This window comes from Malaclemys terrapin, chromosome 7, assembly GCF_027887155.1.
Source record: "Malaclemys terrapin pileata isolate rMalTer1 chromosome 7, rMalTer1.hap1, whole genome shotgun sequence".
Lineage (NCBI taxonomy): Eukaryota > Metazoa > Chordata > Testudines > Emydidae > Malaclemys > Malaclemys terrapin.
This window is the reverse complement of record NC_071511.1, coordinates 49,228,098-49,244,320: the sequence shown is the minus strand read 5'-3', so window position 1 is coordinate 49,244,320 and position 16,223 is coordinate 49,228,098. Positions and strand designations below refer to the sequence as shown.

Below are 16,223 nucleotides of genomic sequence, written 5' to 3'. Positions count from 1 at the left end.
GGCCCCCTAAGAAAACCTACAGCTGCACCATGTATGGGGGGCCCTCTGGCAAACTGCAGGGCTGCAAGATGCAGTCCCGTCCCCGATCCTGAGTGACCACTGGATCAAGAACATGGCAGTGACCCCATCAGAGCCCAGTGGGAACGTCAGCAGGGGAAATGGATATGATGGGTAAGCCCAGCCGTTCACCACATGCAGGGACCCAGCATGGCGGGGTGCTGGCCAAGCCCTTCCAAGTGATTGTGGAGGAGTCTCTGCCGTGTGGTAGGCTGAATGGCTCTGGATGGCCAGGAGCACCATGGGTCGGCCGGGATGGGGCTGAGAATGGCTCAGGCACCAGCTCAGCAATTCTCCAAACGGTGCTGTGAGAGCCCTGAGAAATGTCTTTGGTACGTGAACGCCGGTTACATATGATGTTCATGTTACTCTGTAGCCCTGGGTGGAGAGCAGGAACTGAACCAACGACCTCTGGATCTTAAAAGCAGGAGCCTCAATGGTTGGAGCTCAAAGATCCGACCCAGACCCGTGTTGGGCTCAGCAGCCTCTCTCTGGCTCAGCCACCACTGAACTGGGTGCAGTTCCACCGCATGATGGGCCACGGAGGTGTAGTGAGGGAGACGATAATCGCAGACGATGCTGGAGGACAGGACTGGTTGTCCAGCAAAATGGTGCCTGGCTTATCACATCCTCAGCAAAACTCTCCGTTCCAATGGGAAGGTTTGCCCGAGGGAGGACTGCAGGATCAGGCCCATAGTTGGATCAGACAAACAGTAGTCTGGAGCACGTCCAGACGAACACGCTGGCGATTTAGATTTTTGAATATGGGGAGCAGCAGACGCCAATGAGCTCAGTAATGTGACATCTGTCACTAGCACAGCAGCTTCACTTTACTACCCTCTGTTCCAACCAATCTACTCTGCCTCACCCCAGGCACTAAGAACGGGGGACACAAATGGCTACATTATCCCGCCCGAGCAACCCCTCTCAGAGCCATTACATGGATGGAGTTTGACTTTTCAGGAGAAATGCGACAGACTCCGGGGGCATCTGAGCTCAGATTCAAGACAGCAGTATGCTTTGTGTTAGTGTGGTTCTAATCTTGTTTTACACTTAATTTCAAAGGGATACAATTACTGCTCTGCAGCCGAGACGTTAAATGCCGAGAACGGATGCCTCTGAGAAACGAGTGCATTGTAGCTCTGCATTGCTGGTTGAGGTCTTTTTAGTTGTTTTCTTGTTTCTGAGCTATTAGGGGCTGTGTTTTCAAGCTGAGATTCTCATTAAATCACCTGACTCCAAGAGCTAGGAGGTGAAGGAACTCATCAAATCTGCAAGACTTGTAATCCACAGATTCCAAGGCCAGAAGGGAGCACTGTGATCATCTAGCCTGGCCTCCTGTATAGCACAGGCCAGAGACCTGCCCCACAATAATTCCTTTCAAACTAGTGCAGACCTTTAAAAAAAAAATCCAAATCTTGATTTAAATGTTGCTGGTGATGGAGAATCCACCATGGTGTCTGGAAATCATTCCAATGGTCAATTACTCTCACTTAACAATTTACGCCTTATTGCCAGTCTGAATTTGGCTAGCTTCATCTTCCAGCCATTGGACTGCGTAAGACCTTTGTGTGCTAGCCTGAAGAGCCCATTAGCAAATATTTGTTCCTCAGGAAGGTACTTACAGACTGTGATCAAGTTGCCCCTTACTCTTCAATTTGTTAAGCTAAATAGGTTCAGCTCTTTGGGTATGTGGACACTGCAGCCTTCCTTCATGTAGACAGACCCGCTTTTTAGTGGGGCTCACGGTAGTGTGCTAAAGATAGCAATGTGGGTGTGTTGGCTTGGGCTGCACCTGGGGCTCTCAAGGCTAGAATCATAGACTCTCAGGGTTGGAAGAGACCTCAGGAGGTCATCTAGTCCAACCCCCTGCTCAAAGCAGGACCAATCCCCAGACATATTTTTGCCCCAGATCCCTAAATGGCCCCCTTAAGGATTGAACTCACAAGGCTGGGTTTAGCAGGCTGTCATAACTATAAAGGGAAGGGTAACAGCTCTCCTGTGTACAGTACTATAAAATCCCTCCTGGCCAGAGACTCCAAAATCCTTTTCCCTGTAAAGGGTTAAGAAGCTCAGGTAACCTGGCTGACATCTGACCCAAAGCACCAATAAGGGGACAAAATACTTTCAAATCTTGGTGGGGGGAAGGCTTCTGTTTGTGCTCTTTGTTTGGGAAGTTGTTCTCTCTTGGGACTGAGAGGGACCAGACATCAATCCAGGTTCTCCAAATCTTTCTGAACAAGTCTCTCATATTTCAAACTTGTAAGTAAACAGCCAGGCAAGGCGTGTTAGTTTCTCTTTGTTTTCTCAACTTGTAAATGTACCTTTTACTAGCGTGTTTATCTCTGTTTGCTGTACTTTGAACCTAAGGCTAGAGGGGGGTCCTCTGAGCTCTTTAAGTTTGATTACCCTGTAAAGTTATTTTTCCATCCTGATTTTACAGAGAGGATTTTTACGTTTTTCTTTAATTAAAAGCCTTCTGTTTAAGAACCTGATTGATTTTTCTTTGTTTTTAGATCCAAGGGGGTTGGATCTTGATCCACCAGGAGTTGGTGGGAGGAAAGAGGGGGGATGGTTAATTTCTCCTTGTTTTAAGATCCAAGGGCTTTGGATCTGTATTCACCAGGGAATTGGTGAAGAGTCTCTCAAGGCTACCCAGGGAAGGGAATTAGCATTTTGGGAATGGGGGCAGCGAACCAGATCTAAGCTGGTAGTTAAGCTTAGAAGTTTTCATGCAGGCCCCCACATTTGCACCCTAAAGTTCAAAGTGGGGAAGCAGCCTTGACATGGTGGCAGCGCGGTGGGATCATTTTAAACCAAAAGCCAGTAAGATTTTTTTTCTCCTTTCTAGCTGCTTGGAAAGCAGAGCTGAAGGTAGATGCATATCTTATCTCTCCTTGCCTGAAGGCAGAGGTGTTAAGTTTTTTTTAACAAGGGTCTTTGTTAAGAGAAGGGTTCAATCAGTGAGCAAACAACTGGTAAAAGGAATTTACAAGCTGAATTGTTTTTTTTTCTTTCTACCTCTCGGGGATAGCTAGTTAGAAAGTCTCTGTTACCTCAGCAGCAGCCAGAGCTGAGTGCATCCCAGTTTCAGTCAACTGCAGAGGGGTGTGGCCCAGCACAAGAAAACAGGAAAATGACTACCAAAGAAGTAGCTAACAAAATAGAAGTGGCCAGACTAGAAGCAGAAGAAAATGAAAAAAAAAACATCAGAGACTGCTTCAATTAAAAAAACTCGAGCAAGAAGCTGAAGAGAAAGCCAAAGAGGAGGCCTATGAAAGAGAAGAGAAAGCCAAAGAGGAGGCCCAAAAGAGAGCTATGGAGCTGAAAGAAAAAGAGATAAAGCATGAACTGGAATTAGCACGGGCTGAGCCGGTTATACTAGCCAATCCTAACAACCCCTCTCCAGGTACCCCTTCCCATCCCAGAAAATTCCCCACCTACAAGGCAGACGATGATAGTGAGGCCGTCTTAGAAAATTTTGAAAGGGCCTGCCTTGAATACAGCATCACTACAGACCAGTACATGGTAGAGCTGAGGCCGCAGCTCAGTGGACCCTTAGCAGAGGTGGCGGCTGAAATGCCTAAGGAACACATGAATAGTTATGAGCTTTTTAAAAACAAGGCCAGAATCAGAATGGGGCTAACACCTGAGCATGCCCGTCGGCGGTTCAGAGCCCTAAGGTGGAAACCCGATGTGTCATTTACCCGACATGCCTACCACATTGGGAAAAATTGGGATGCCTGGATATCAGGAGCAAATGTTAAATCTACGGAAGAGTTGCCCTTCCTAATGCAAATGGAGCAGTTTTTAGAGGGTGTTCCTGAGGAAATAGAAAGGTACATCCTAGATGGGAAGCCCAAAACTGTAACCGAGGCGGGGGAGATTGGAGCCAAATGGGTGGAGGTGGCAGAAAAGAAAAAAACTAGTAGAAGCTGGAGCGAATATCAGAAGGGGCAACCCGAAACCAAACCTTACCACCGGGGACAAAACCAAGGCCCCACCCACATCCCAAGGGAAATCCCAGATGCCTTCTCACCCCACCACACCAGTCTCCACCAACCAACATCGCCCCGGGGATACCTTAGCAGGGTAATGTTTTAAATGTAATGAACTGGGACATATAAAGGCTTATTGCCCCAAGAACCCCAACCGATTACAGTTTATTACACCACAATCAAACCAAAGATCGCCAGACCCAGATGCCTCTCTCATACCCTCGGAGCGAAGGGAAACCTTGAGAGTGAGCGGAAAGAAGGTTATTGCTTGGAGGGACACTGGGGCACAAGTGTCAACTATCCACCAATCCCTAGTGGACCCCAAACTCATCAACCCAGAGGTTCCAGTGACAATTCAACCCTTCATGTCACAGTCTGTAACCTTGCCTACAGCCAAGTTGCATGTCCAGTACAAGGGCTGGTCAGGAATGTGGACTTTTGCAGTCTATGACAATTATCCCATCCCCATGCTGCTGGGGGAAGACTCGGCCAACCAGGTGAAGCTAGCCAAGAGGGTGGGAATAGTCACCCGCAGCCAGGCTAAGCAAGCTTGCACCCCCATCCCTGTTCCTGAGCCGTCCACCAGGGCCCCGTCTGTGTTACCAGAGACCCAGACAAAGGTGGTGGAACCGGATCCCCTGCCAACGACTGCAACAGCCGTAGTGGATCCAATCCCAGAGACCCATCCAAAGCCAGGCCCAGAACTGGAACTGGCAACGCAACCAGCACCAGAACCATTGCCAGCACTGAGTCCAGCGCTTGCAAACCCATCTACAACTCCAACGCCAGAGGGCACTAGCAAGCCTGAACTGGCGGAAGCAGCAGATAACCCTACCCAAGAGGCTCAGCCAGAGCCTGAGATACCACATAGTGCACCAGCGGACAGCGGTTCACAGTCAACGGAAACAGCCCCAGCACCTGCATCGCTTCCAGAGGGACCAAGCCCAAGTCCACAGTCCAAGGAGGAACTGATGTCTCCAGCATCAAGGGAACAGTTCCAGGCCGAGCAGGAAGCAGATGACAGCCTTCAGAAAGCTTGGGCGGCGGCACGGAGCACCCCACCGCCTCTCAGCTCTTCTAACTGATCCCGGTTTGTTGTAGAACAAGGACTTTTATACAAGGAGACTCTTTCTGCTGGGCACCAGGAAAACTGACATCCTCAAAGACAGTTGGTAGTTCCCACTAAGTATCGGGTAAAGCTCTTGAGCTTAGCCAATGAGCATCCCAGTGGCCATTCTGGGGTGAACTGAACCAAAGACCGGTTGGGGAAGTCCTTCCACTGGGAGGGAATGGGCAAGGACGTTGCTAATTATGTCCAGTCTTGTGAGGTGTGCCAACGAGTGGGAAAGCCCCAAGACCAGGTTAAAGCCCCTCTCCAGCCACTACCCATAATTGAGGTCCCATTTCAGCGAGCAGCTGTGGATATTCTGGGTCCTTTCCCAAAGAAGACCCCCAGAGGAATGCAGTACATACTGACTTTCATGGATTTTGCTACCCGATGGCCGGAAGCAGTACCCTTAAGCAATACCAGGGCTAAAAGTGTGTGCCAGGCATTAGCAGACATTTTTGCCAGGGTAGGTTGGCCTTCCGACATCCTTACCGATTCGGGAACTAATTTCCTGGCAGGCACCATGAAAAACCTGTGGGAAGCTCATGGGGTGAATCACTTGGTTGCCACCCCTTACCACCATCAAACCAATGGAAAAATTGTGGAAAAATTGGAAAGAGTCCAACGGAGGGCAACAAAAATGATTAGGGGTCTGGAACACATGACTTATGAGGAGAGGCTGAGGGAACTGGGATTGTTTAGTCTCCAGAAGCGAAGAATGAGGGGGGATTTGATAGCAGCCTTCAACTACCTGAATGGGGGTTCCAAAGAGGATGGAGCTCGGCTGTTCTCAGTGGTGGCAGATGACAGAACAAGGAGCAATGGTCTCAAGTTGCAGAGGGGGAGGTCCAGGTTGGATATTAGGAAACAATATTTCACTAGGAGGATGGTGAAACACTGGAATGCGTTACCTAGGGAGGTGGTGGAGTCTCCTTCCTTGGAGGTTTTTAAGGCCCAGCTTGACAAAGCCCTGGCTGGGATGATTTAGTTGGGAATTGGTCCTGCTTTGAGCAGGGGGTTGGACTAGATGACCTCTTGAGGTCCCTTCCAACCCTGATATTCTATGATTCTGATTCTATGAATGGCCTGGTGGAGAGGTTTAATGGAACTTTGGGGGCCATGATACGTAAATTCGTAAATGAACACTCCAATGATTGGGACCTAGTGTTGCAGCAGTTGCTTTTTGCCTACAGGGCTGTATCACATCCCAGTTTAGGGTTTTCACCATTTGAACTTGTGTATGGCCGCAAGGTTAAGGGGCCATTACAGTTGGTGAAGCAGCAATGGGAGGGGTTTATGCCTTCTCCAGGAACTAACATTCTGGACTTTGTAAGCAACCTACAAAGCACCCTCCGACACTCTTTAGCCCTTGCTAAAGAAAACCTAAAGGACGCTCAGGAAGAGCAAAAGGCCTGGTATGATAAACATTCCAGAGAACGGTCCTTCAAAGTAGGAGACCAAGTCATGGTCTTAAAGGCACTCCAGGCCCATAAAATGGAAGTGTCGTGGGAAGGACCATTCACGGTCCAGGAGCACCTAGGAGCTGTTAACTATCTCATAGCCTCCCCCACCTCCAACATAAAGCCTAAGGTATACCATGTTAATTCTCTTAAGCCCTTTTATTCCAGAGAATTAAAGGTTTCCCAGTTTACAGCCCAGGAAACAGATGATGCGGAGTGGCCTGAAGGTGTCTACTACGAAGGAAAAAGGGATGGTGGCGTGGAAGAGGTGAACCTCTCCGTGACCCTTGGACGTCTGCAGCGACAGCAGATCAAGGAACTGTGCACAAGCTTTGCACCAATTTTCTCAGCCACTCCAGGACGGACCGAACGGACATACCACTCCACTGACACAGGTAATGCTCACCCAATTAGAACCCCACCCTACTGGGAGTCACCTCATGCCCAAACTGCTATACAAAGGGAGATCCAGGACATGCTACAGATGGGTATAATCTGCCCCTCTAATAGTGCATGGGCATCTCCAGTGGTTCTAGTTCCCAAACCAGATGGGGAAATACGCTTTTGCGTGGACTACCGTAAGCTAAATGCTGTAACTCGTCCTGACAACTATCCAATGCCACGCACAGATGAGCTATTGGAGAAATTGGGACATGCCCAATTCATCTCTACTTTAGACTTAACCAAAGGGTACTGGCAAGTACCACTAGATGAACCCGCTAAGGAAAGGTCAGCCTTCGTCACCCAGGCAGGGGTGTATGAATTCAGTGTACTCCCTTTCGGGTTGCGAAATGCACCCGCCACCTTCCAAAGACTTGTAGATGGTCTCCTAGCGGGATTGGGAGAATCTGCAGTTGCCTACCTCGATGATGTGGCCATTTTTTCTGATTCATGGACAGAACACCTGGAGCACCTGGAAAAAGTCTTCGAGTGCATCCGGCAGGCAGGGCTAACTGTTAAGGCTAAAAAGTGTAAAATAGGCCAAAACAGAGTGACTTACCTGGGGCACCAGGTGGGTCAAGGAACTATAAATCCCCTACAGGCCAAAGTGGATGCTATCCAAAAGTGGCCGGTTCCAAAGTCAAAGAAACAGGTCCAATCCTTCTTAGGCTTGGCCGGATATTATAGGCGATTTGTACCACACTACAGCCAAATCGCCGCCCCGCTGACAGACCTAACCAGAAAGAAACAGCCAAATGCAGTTCAGTGGACTGATGAGTGTCAAAAGGCCTTTAACCAGCTTAAGGCGACACTCATGTCTGACCCTGTGCTAAGGGCCCCAGACTTTGACAAACCGTTCCTAGTAACCACAGATGCATCCGAGCGGGGCGTGGGAGCAGTTTTAATGCAGGAAGGACCGGATCAAGAATTCCATCCTGTCGTGTTTCTCAGCAAGAAACTGTCTGAGAGGGAAAGCCACTGGTCAATCAGCGAAAACGAATGCTACGCCATTGTGTACGCGCTGGAAAAGCTACATCCATATGTTTGGGGACGGCGTTTCCAACTACAAACAGACCATGCTGCGCTACAGTGGCTTCATACCGCCAAGGGGAATAACAAAAAACTTCTTCGGTGGAGTTTAGCTCTCCAAGATATTGATTTTGAAATACAACACATTTCAGGAGCTTCTAACAAAGTGGCTGATGCACTCTCCCGGGAAAGTTTCCCAGAGTCAACTGGTTAAAGATTGTTCTTGGAACGGAACATATTGTTAGTTTTTATATAATCAGTAGTATGTCTAAAGGTACATGTGTCTTATTAACTCTGTTTTCTCCTAGAGCTCCAGGAAGAAATCACAGCCAGTGTGGAACCGGATGTCCAACACTATCTGTGATTTGGGGGGCGTGTCATAACTATAAAGAGAAGGGTGTAACAGCTCTCCTGTGTACAGTACTATAAAATCCCTCCTGGCCAGAGACTCCAAAATCCTTTTCCCTGTAAAGGGTTAAGAAGCTCAGGTAACCTGGCTGACATCTGACCCAAAGCACCAATAAGGGGACAAAATACTTTCAAATCTTGGTGGGGGGAAGGCTTTTGTTTGTGCTCTTTGTTTGGGAAGTTGTTCATTCTTGGGACTGAGAGGGACCAGACATCAATCCAGGTTCTCCAAATCTTTCTGAACAAGTCTCTCATATTTCAAACTTGTAAGTAAACAGCCAGGCAAGGCGTGTTAGTTTCTCTTTGTTTTCTCAACTTGTAAATGTACCTTTTGCTAGAGTGTTTATCTCTGTTTGCTGTACTTTGAACCTAAGGCTAGAGGGGGGGTCCTCTGAGCTCTTTAAGTTTGATTACCCTGTAAAGTTATTTTTCCATCCTGATTTTACAGAGAGGATTTTTACCTTTTTCTTTAATTAAAAGCCTTCTGTTTAAGAACCTGATTGATTTTTCTTTGTTTTTAGATCCAAGGGGGTTGGATCTTGATCCACCAGGAGTTGGTGGGAGGAAGGGGGGGGGATGGTTAATTTCTCCTTGTTTTAAGATCCAAGGGGTTTGGATCTGTATTCACCAGGGAATTGATGAAGGTCTCTCTAGGCTACCCAGGGAAGGGAATTAGCATTTTGGGAGCGGTGGCAGCGAACCAGATCTAAGCTGGTAGTTAAGCTTAGAAGTTTTCATGCAGGCCCCCACATTTGTACCCTAAAGTTCAAAGTGGGGAAGCAGCCTTGACACAGGCCAATGCTCAAATCACCCAGCTATCCTCCCCCTAGAGGGTCAGGTGGGCTGGAGCCCCCAAGCTGTAACATCCACACTGCTATTTTTAATAATGCATGCTAGCAGGGCTGGAGTCTGTCTACCCGGGCTGGGAAGCTCATGCCAGTGGCAGGGCAGATGTACCCTATGAGTCTATCGCTATAAGGCAGACTCTCTAGCCCTTTACTCATTCCTATGGCTCTTCTCTGACCCCACTCCACTGTATCAACATCCTTCTTGGATGGTGGATCCAGAAGCGGCCGCACCAGTGCCAAACACAGAAACAGAGAGTTGGCAACGCTGCCTGAGAGAAAGATTTTGTCACTTGCACCTTTACTCTCAGGCCAGGTCCTCAGCAGCACCAGCTCAGGATATGGCCCATGATTTTCAAACTGACCATGTGTCACTTAGGACCATGCCTGTGCCATGCAACATTCCCTGATCGTAACCCTCTGCTCTGGGCTCTGCTCTGCATACAGCACCCGTCCCCCATTGGACTGCTCAGTACCCATACAGGGCTCCCCATCTGTCCCATTCTCCATCTCTATAGGATGGTCTATACCTACACCCTACTCCAGAGTCATGGAACCTGGATGTGGGGAGCACATGGCACCTGAACCCTACTTCAGGATGGGATGGTGGGGGGGACAACACGACACCCGGACCCTACCCCAGGATGGGATGGCGGGGGGGACAACACGACACTTGGACCCTACCCCAGGATGGGATGGCAGGGGGGACAACACGACACCCGGACCCTACCCCAGGATGGGGGCAAGGGGTGGGGACACCAGGACTTTATTTGCTCCCCATCCTTGCTGGTTTCCCTTTGAGTATCCAACACTTCAGCTGCAGAGAAATCAAGGAAAGGCAAAGGGAGCAGAGAACTGCCCCCACAGATGAGGAGAAGGAGAACCAGGGGAAGAGCAGAACATCCCCAGCCATTCAGTGAGGCAAGGGGACAGGCCAGCCCCCAGAGTCCCATGGACAACCTTGTGCAACCAGCTGAAACTCACTCACTCTCCCATTCATTTCCCCCTCCCTCTTTTGCCATGTTGTTTTGCAATTGTCTGGCTGGAATGCCTGGGTGGGCTGTGAACAGAAGGCCACTAGCCCAGCCTGGCAGCCCCATTTGCCGGGTGCTAGTAACTTGTCCCCAGCTCTCACCTGACGCCTGTCACCTTGAACAGCCTGACAGATCAGCTGGCGCAGCTGGCGCCGCTCCATGTGGATTAAAGTACAAAGTTTAATAACTAGCCACTTAAGGAGGGAAGGGAAAAAAAGGTCCAAGAAGTGGGCCATTTGTTTCAATAATGCGGCTCATCAGGCTCTGTGACAGGTACCTAGTCTCTGCTCTCCTTTCCCAACGTGGACTCAGGTCACGCTGAAATGGGTCTGGGGGCCCCAGTTGGGCACAACATAGATATCTGCCTGCATTGTGTACTCAGCAATTCAGGGTGCTTGGGGGTTTGGCCTTGGGAAAGATTCAAGGCTGGGACAGCAGGGCGAGTGGGTTGCAGGTGGGGACTTAGAGGCATCTGCAGAGCAGGGTGGAATGGCCTGGCAGGGTTTGCAGCTTGCAGATTTCATAGATCCCAAGGCCAGAAGGGGACACTGTGGTCACACAGGAGATCAGACTAGATAACCCCGGCCAGCAAATTTCCCCAGAATAATTCCTATTGTACCAGTGCAGAGTCCAAGGGGTAGGCGAGAGGTTCTACAAAACACAGCCAGTCTGTATTTAAAAATCGCCAGTGATGGATGCGCTGTTCTTGGGGTTGGGGGTGAGAGAGGAGACATTTCTCCCAGTGAAGTCTGGTTGGATCAGAGCTAGCTCTGGCCCTTTGATCTGACTCAATTTGGCCCCAGTCCTGGGCAGAGGGAAGTTCCTGGGCCCCTGCCAGCACCGGCACATCTGTCCCCACACTTCTGAGGTGGTGCTGCCTGTGTGCCAGAGATGTGTTCGGGCCCCGCTGCAGGAACAGGGGTAAAACCTTCAGCGGTGAAGGCTGCGTCCGCTCTAGCATTCCTCACTTGATCTACCACCACTGCAGCTCCCATGGCATGCTGGCAGCTCCGGGGTAGAGGAGGCACTAGCAGCATTCTACCCCTGTGCTCGGTGTCATGCTAGCCAGCAGGGCGGCAAAAATGCCGGCAGCTAGCGTGAGCCAGGGCCCTTACTCTGGGGCAACACTGGTGCTGGGGCAGCAGTGGAGGATTCAAGGGGAGAAAATCTAGCGCAGGCCCAGCCAGCCCTGTCCATGGGCGACATTACCGGGCTCGCTGGCAGACAATCCAGCAGCTGGGAGATGAAGCCAGCTAAGGACAACCTGGAAAGAGGTGCCTGTGTGTAAGAGTGAGGGCGATTAACTCCCCTTTGGATTGGCTTCTCCTCCATCAGCTGGAGTCCTACCCCAGCACTGGGTGTCTCTCTCAGAGCCCAAGCCACTGGGTCCAATGCAAGAACCTCAGGAACCGGTTCTCTAGCTTGTGTCATGCGGGAGGTCAGACTAGAGGGATCATTTGAGCTTCCCTCTGGTGGATCTCTGGGTGTATGTGTGCTGGGGGCCGGCGCGGCTCCTTACCTGTGTGTTGATTCGGATGGCCCCAATGGAGGGAATTTCGAAGTAGTAACCTATGCAGAGAAACAAAGCAGGGAGCTGTAGAAACACGCCCATTGCGCACAGCCTGGTACCTCCCCATTCGCCCTTTTCCCAATGCCCTCCCTCCTCACAGCCTCAGAGCCACTGAGGATGTGATCCCAAAGTCCTACGGGTACCACCTGCAGGGATCCCTGAGCTAGAGCCCCGGGCCCTGGAGACAACAGGCCCTGGGTGGGGGGAAGGATCCAGCAATGGAGTGGGGAGCAGGATCCCCAGTCGCTCTCTTTGGATTGAAACCAGGGCGGAATACTGCAGGCAAACAAACAGATAGGGCTGTGGAGAAACGAGACTGAAAGGAGCTGTAAGGACCAGAACAAAGATTGAATCCTACAGAGCAGGAGCAAAGGGCATGCACAAAGCTGGGGTGGGGTGGAGCCCAGGGCTGGCAGAGCAGGGGGCTGTGGGTAGGGTGACCAGATGTCCCAATTTTATAGGGACAGTCCCAATTTTTGGGTCTTTTTCTTATACAGGTTCCTATTGCCCTCCCCCCCCCCCCCTGATTTTTCACATTTGTTGTCTGGTCACCCTAGCTGTGGGTCAGGTGTGATGGGCATGGGCAGAACTTATGGGTGGGAGCCCAGGTCTGGGACAGTGGGAGCGGAGGAGCTGTGGATTGGGATTGAGAGGCACCGGCAGGGCTGTGGGCATGGGGAGAGCCCAGGGCAGGGATAGCAGAGGGCTGTGGGTTGGGATTGAAGGGCATGGGCAGAGCTGGAGGGGAGGGAGAGGGCAGGGGGGACGCAGGTCCAGAATGAGCTGTAGGATCAGGCCCATGTGGAGGAACCTGAGCCGTGCTGCTCTCCCAGGCTCTGCTGCAGCTAGCGCCAATGCTGTCAATCTACAGAGCATTCACACTATGCCACCCAAAGCCCTGGGAATTCAAGAGCCAGTTTGCAAAGTGCCCCTCCCCCACATTAGATGATAATGAGGCATCAATCAGCTTCAAAACAGACCAGTGATTTGGGGAGCCTGTCAGTGGTCACTTTTGATCTTCAGTGCCCCCTTGTGGCAAAACCAAGTGACACAGCAATCCTGCCTCAGTTTCCCCTCCATTGCTGGAGCGATCATTATCTAGCCTGCCTGTTGATTTTTTGCTACAGCCTCGGCCCTCTCGCCAGGTCTCTAGTGGTCCTATTCCCTTGCAGAGCATTCGAGTCCCATGGATCAGGAGGCCAGTCACCCTAGGTAAGGGGTGTACAGTGTGGGTTTCTTCAAAGCATGGCTTGCCGCTTCAAGGCCTTAGTAAAACCCTTTGCTGGGTTTCGCACGGGAACCCAGAGACTCTGTCTGAACCCGTCAGAGTCACCCTGGGGTCTGCTCTTTGAGAGGATCCGGTTTCTTGGATAGCATTTCACCAGTCTCTGGCTGAAGGCTCCTGCGCCTCAGCCTCCCTGGCAGCCACCCCTCCCATCCACTCCACAGCTCTCTTATCTCCACAGCCCAGCTGTGAGGCCAACCATCAGCCCAGCTAAGCAGGCAGACAGCTTTCCCTAGTAAGCCTCCAGCAGCCGAGACAGTGTGTGCACCCCATGGCGCCGGGGCCCAGCGTGAATCCCCTGAAAGAGGCCAATTTGCAGAGAGCGGGTTCTCTGCCTCCACTGAAAATCAGGGGGTCTCAGGCTCCCAAAATCACGGGTCACTTTCCAAAACCTTAGCACCCACATGCTGAATAAGATGCAGAACCCCAAGAGTCCATTGCTGTAACTGCTGGGCGCCCCATGTTCGCACGAGCGAGGCGCGGCTGGGAGCTGATAAGCCATAATGAGAATTACCTGTTGCGGGGCTGCAGCGTGGTAATTGAGACTCAAGTGGGGCTAAGAGGGGTGAGGAACAGATGCTGTTGGCGCGTGGTGCATGAATTCCCAGACGTGCTGGGAGGGGAGAGGGCACCGAGAGGATAGCTGAATTAACGCTAGCCCGGGGGTTGATGGGTGTCCGTGACTGATACAGCCAGGTAAGGGGGAGATCCCTGGTCAGGACAAAGGAGAGCCAAAAGCAGTGTCGGCTAGTGAAGAGGCAGAGATGGGAGGCAGCAGGTAGAGAGGAGGGAGAGAGACTTGCAGGAATGGAGAGGTGGGGAGGGAGAGTCCTTGGCAGAGGCCGGAGCCAGGAGGCTGCTGAAGAAGCCTGGGGAAGGGACAAGCAGCAGGCTCAGGGAGCGGAGGTGTGACTGCAGGGTGCAGAGCGAAGGCTCCTCACGGCTCCCCCACAGAGCAGGCCCTAGGAGAGGGCTTGGCACTGGCAGACATATTCGTCAGGCAGGGAAAGAGGTATTGGGCTGATGGCAGGAGGGGAGAGCAGCGGGCCAGGCTGAGTGGGCAGAGCCCTGTGCCAGGCCTTTCCAGGCAGTGTGGGGGAATTGGGGGGACTAACTGCCCAGCCTATCCCTGGTCCTGAGTCAGCTCCCGGGGAGAGGCTCACTGCTCCTTGGGGCCCAGTTGCCTCCTTTGCTCATGGAACCCCGTCCCCCCAACCCCGCTCCTGGGCAGCTCTGCTATAGGGTGAGGCCCTCCCCATAATCTGCTCCATGCCCCCATTCTGCACTCATGGCAGTGACCCCCACAAACGGCTCCCCCTCCCCTATGTGTGGGGGTCCTGCACATGCCACCCGGCTCCCCTGGCAGACTATGTCCCCAGTGGGCACAGAACCGACACAGGGATGGCTACCTCTCCCTTTACAGGCAACTACATGCCAGCGAATAGTGCCAGCCTGGAGCCCTCTATCCAGACAGCAAAGGCAGAGCAAACTTCCCATGCACCTCCTCTGTCACTCAGTGCAACAGAACTGTTGGAGGCCGAGGGCACCTCAGCCCGGTCCTTGGCCCCTCTGCTTTACGGGCCAGTAGGGTGGGTGAGCCTGGCTCGGTGCTGGGGTTCATGTGAATGGAGCTGAGGTAGGGGGACCCTGTTTTCTGTGCAGTCCAGCTTTGAAGAAGAGGCATCTCCCAGCTGGGGCAGTGAGCAGCACACAGCACTGGCTCCCAGGGAGATTTTGTATCCTCTCTCCACCTCGGCCACCGGGGAAGGTCAGACCAGGAGGAGGTGCTTTGCTTGTGCGGATGGAAAGCACAGATGCCTTCTGTCTGCGAAGGGCGCCTCTCCTGCACTTTCCCTGCAGGCTCCCAATCAGCCAGCAGATGGAACTCTTGGGTTAGGTTTGTTAATGTTGCCTCTGAGAAGCTCGGGAAAGCAGGGAGAACCTATTTGGAGCGTCTTGTGAATTGCACTGAGTGAGTCACAGAGTGCCGGGCCTGGCACCCCGGCTCCTCACTGGGCCCTGTACCCCAAAATGCCAGAGCACAAGGGGCAAGACATCAGCTGGACCCTCCAGTTAAACAATGTAGCAGCAAAACCACAGCCCTGTACCTCAGAGGTTAGATCTGTTTGTGTTGGGCAATGCCACGCAATCATCGAGCGGGGTGAGCTTCCCCACAGCAGTGCCCTGCCCACAGCACTCAGAGCCCAGCCAGGGTGAGCTTCCCCAGAGCAGTGCCCTGCCCACAGCACTCAGAGCCTGGCCAGGATGAGCTATTCCCCCCCAGTGCCATCCTACTTACCTTTGTTAGCACAAGCCATCCACTGCAGGGGGGTCACGTCGTAGTTGTGCTGTCCCACCGAGAAGGTGAACACTCGCACCTGGCAGAACGGGGGGCAGGTTAGTAACGGGGGACAGAGACAGGGATCTGCTAACTGCACCACGCCCCGGAATGTCTCAGCACCAGAGCGCAACACCACGAGAGCTGGACCATGTACCAGCTCAGGCTGAAGGGCCTCACTGAGCTAGCTGGCCTGGCTAGGCTTGGGGCACTGCAGTGCAGGAGCCCAGGGCTGCAAGCTGAAGCCAGACAATCTGAAACTAGAAACAAGGCACAAATGTTTCACAGCAAGGGCGACTAAGCACTGGAACAAGGTCCAAGGGAAGCGATGGAGCCTTCATCCATTGGTGTCTTCAAATCCAGGCTTGGCTGCCTTGGCATTAGCCAAACCCAGGTTAGCGGGCTTGGCACAGGGGCAACTGGGTGTGGTTCTCTGGCCTGCAGGAGGCCAGACTGGACGATCCGATGGCCCCTTCTGCCCTCAAACTCTAGGAATCGATGAGCACAGCAGTGTGGTCTAGCGGACAGAGCATTGGACTGGGAGACAGAAGCTCCCAAATTCTTCTTTTTCTCCTAAGGACCCCACTTGAGATCAGGGCCTCCCTGTACAAACACAGCGAGAGACAGTCGCATACAACTGAAAAAGGCGA

General features: G+C 52.0%; 1 protein-coding gene across 2 annotated transcripts in view; it reads right to left on the bottom strand.

The window, feature by feature from the left end:
• The window catches only part of CACNA2D2 (calcium voltage-gated channel auxiliary subunit alpha2delta 2), a 597,809-nt gene that overhangs the window by 56,821 nt on the left and 524,765 nt on the right, over positions 1–16,223 (bottom strand). For both annotated transcript variants that reach the window (XM_054035873.1, XM_054035874.1), the window contains exons 13-14: positions 15,535–15,613; positions 11,900–11,949 (exon numbers count right to left, since the gene is read on the bottom strand). In XM_054035873.1, coding sequence (XP_053891848.1) covers positions 11,900–11,949; positions 15,535–15,613 — 129 coding nt within the window. The remainder of the gene's footprint in view (positions 1–11,899; positions 11,950–15,534; positions 15,614–16,223) is intronic.